At 34.2% G+C, this 2,342-nt stretch overlaps 1 protein-coding gene across 1 annotated transcript; it reads right to left on the bottom strand.

The window, feature by feature from the left end:
• Positions 1-575: 575 nt before the first annotated feature.
• LOC102884786 (olfactory receptor 10AG1-like) lies at positions 576-1,535 on the bottom strand. The gene has a single exon (XM_006922815.1). It carries the CDS (start codon positions 1,509-1,511, stop codon positions 576-578), a length of 936 nt encoding a protein of 311 aa, XP_006922877.2. The 5' UTR covers positions 1,512-1,535.
• Positions 1,536-2,342: the final 807 nt, after the last annotated feature.

Genomic DNA, 2,342 nt, shown 5'->3' with positions numbered 1-2,342 from the left:
CATGTAAGCTTTTCTTTAGTATCATGATTGGAGTAATTCCACATGGATGCAAAGTAAGTTAAATAAATATGTTCCCAATCTTATTGATGCTTAAAATTTGCAGATTTTTCCAGGAATCTGAAGTAGATCATACCATAATTCATTTATCTATTCACTCATTTAATTATTCATTCATATATTCAATATTCAACTGCCATTGGCAGGTCTCTATGCTATAGAATGAAAGAACACTAATAAATGAAAATGTAAAGATTTAGAAAATTATCTGGTATACATTTCATGTAGTTAAACATAAAAATTTTAGCAGATCGAATTCTGTTTTTAGTTTATATATGGGATACGTGAAGTGCATTACTATTTTATCAAGAGGCAAAGTTTTTCTGTAGGCATAAAGCACTTAAGGTAGATTAATTTGCTTAGCGTATATCCAAACACAGTACATGGCAGGTTAGCATTTAAAAGTTTCTAAATGTACATCATAAGCTGAAAGCATTTAACTCCTCGGTTTATAGAGATTTGAAATGTTCCTCTGGTAACCGTGTGGCAAGCAGTGAGAACATTTACAACTAGACTCATCACAGTGTTTTTCTAAGTAATAATTTTCTCAGTGCTGCGATGACATCCTTGTTCCTGAGGCTGTATATCATGGGGTTAAACATGGGTGTCACTATGGTATAGAAAAGTGAGAGTAGTTTGTCCATTCCTGCAGAATGATTGGATTTTGGCCTTAAGTAGGTAATGGTAGCAGTTCCAAAGAATAAAATCACCACTAGCAGGTGCGAAGAACATGTGGAGAAGGCTTTGGCTCGTCCTCGGGCTGTTGACAACCTCAAAATGGTGGAGACGATTTTGCTGTAAGAGGCAAGTATCAACATTAAAGGGATCGTAGCAAATAGCACAGATACTACATAGACTGATAACTCATGTATGAAAGTGTTCCCACAGGCTAGCTTGAAAATGGGGGGTATGTCACAAAAGAAGTGGTTAATTTGGTTGGATTTGCAGAAATGCAGAGAGAAAATTTGGCATGTTTGAGCTATCTGTATCGGGATTCCACTAATCCAGGCACCAACGGCCAATTGAATACACATCTTTTGGTTCATGACTAGAAGATAGTGCAGGGGGTTACAAATGGCCACGTAGCGGTCATATGCCATCACCGCCAGGAGCAAACATTCAGTGGTTCCCAGTATAAGGAAAAAGCACATTTGGGTGGCACAGTCTAGCACAGAAATTCTTCTATCCTGAGTCCAAAGGTCCATCAGAATCCTAGGGAGAGTGACAGACACGTAACAGATTTCCAGTGAGGAAAAGTTTGCCAGGAAAAAATACATGGGCTTTTGCAGTGCAGGGTCAAGCTTGGTTAGTACTATTATGAGGCTATTTCCAATTAAGATAATCATGTAAACGATGAAGAACACCCCAAAAAGTAACTTTTGAAGCTGTGGAAGCTCATAAAATCCCAGGAGTACAAATTGCATCACCATGGAAACGTTATCCTCTGCTTTCATGTCTTCAGCTTTTATCTGTGGGAATGATTTAATCAGAAGGACAGGTTACTTCTCTTTCTTTGGCTTTTTCTTATTTATAGAATGAGAATGTCATGTCTTCTGATTTTTCCAATTGCCTATAAAAATGAAATCAGTACCTGTCATGAGCTCTAAAATGTGTACTATATATTTGCAAATTTGCAAACATTTATGTACAGAGATCACAAGTCTGTTGATATCAGTTGTTAATATACTATTCTAATAATGAATAAAACTAAGATAAGATAGTGACAAGATGCTTGCTATTAAAGGCACCAACTGAAATAAAAAGAATAAATGGGGATTGAAGTCATCAATGTTGTCTTACAGTTAATAATTTTGTTTATATACAGTGCAGACATCACATGCTGTTTGAATAAAGCCTTGGAGTTTATAAAAATCAAAAAATCTATATTAAAAAAAAGTATGCCATAGAGTATTTTTCATGATTACTTAATATATCTGTGAGAAAGAAATCCCTTTTTTCCTTTTTATTTCTGTCATGTGTTATGTTTTTGATTCTGTTGATGAAATAGTATAATTGTAGTTTTGCCATTCATCTGAACACTACAAAATTCAAAATCTAAATTCATGTTCCATTATAACAATGTAACATTTCTTCAGTTTTTCTTCTCACCTTTGACATCTGTTTTCTAGAATATTATAAATTTAATATTAATTTCATTAAAGGAACAATATATTAGAAGCCATCTAAAAGAGTTTTTAGGAATGAATGTAGTTAATTTTTAAAACTAATGGCTTTCCTGTGGTATTTCTAAAATCTTGTGTGCTTTGATAATCTGCATATTTAAG

This window comes from Pteropus alecto, unplaced genomic scaffold (assembly GCF_000325575.1).
Source record: "Pteropus alecto unplaced genomic scaffold, ASM32557v1 scaffold3529, whole genome shotgun sequence".
NCBI classification, from domain to species: domain Eukaryota; kingdom Metazoa; phylum Chordata; class Mammalia; order Chiroptera; family Pteropodidae; genus Pteropus; species Pteropus alecto.
This window is presented reverse-complemented; position numbering and strand designations above follow the sequence as displayed.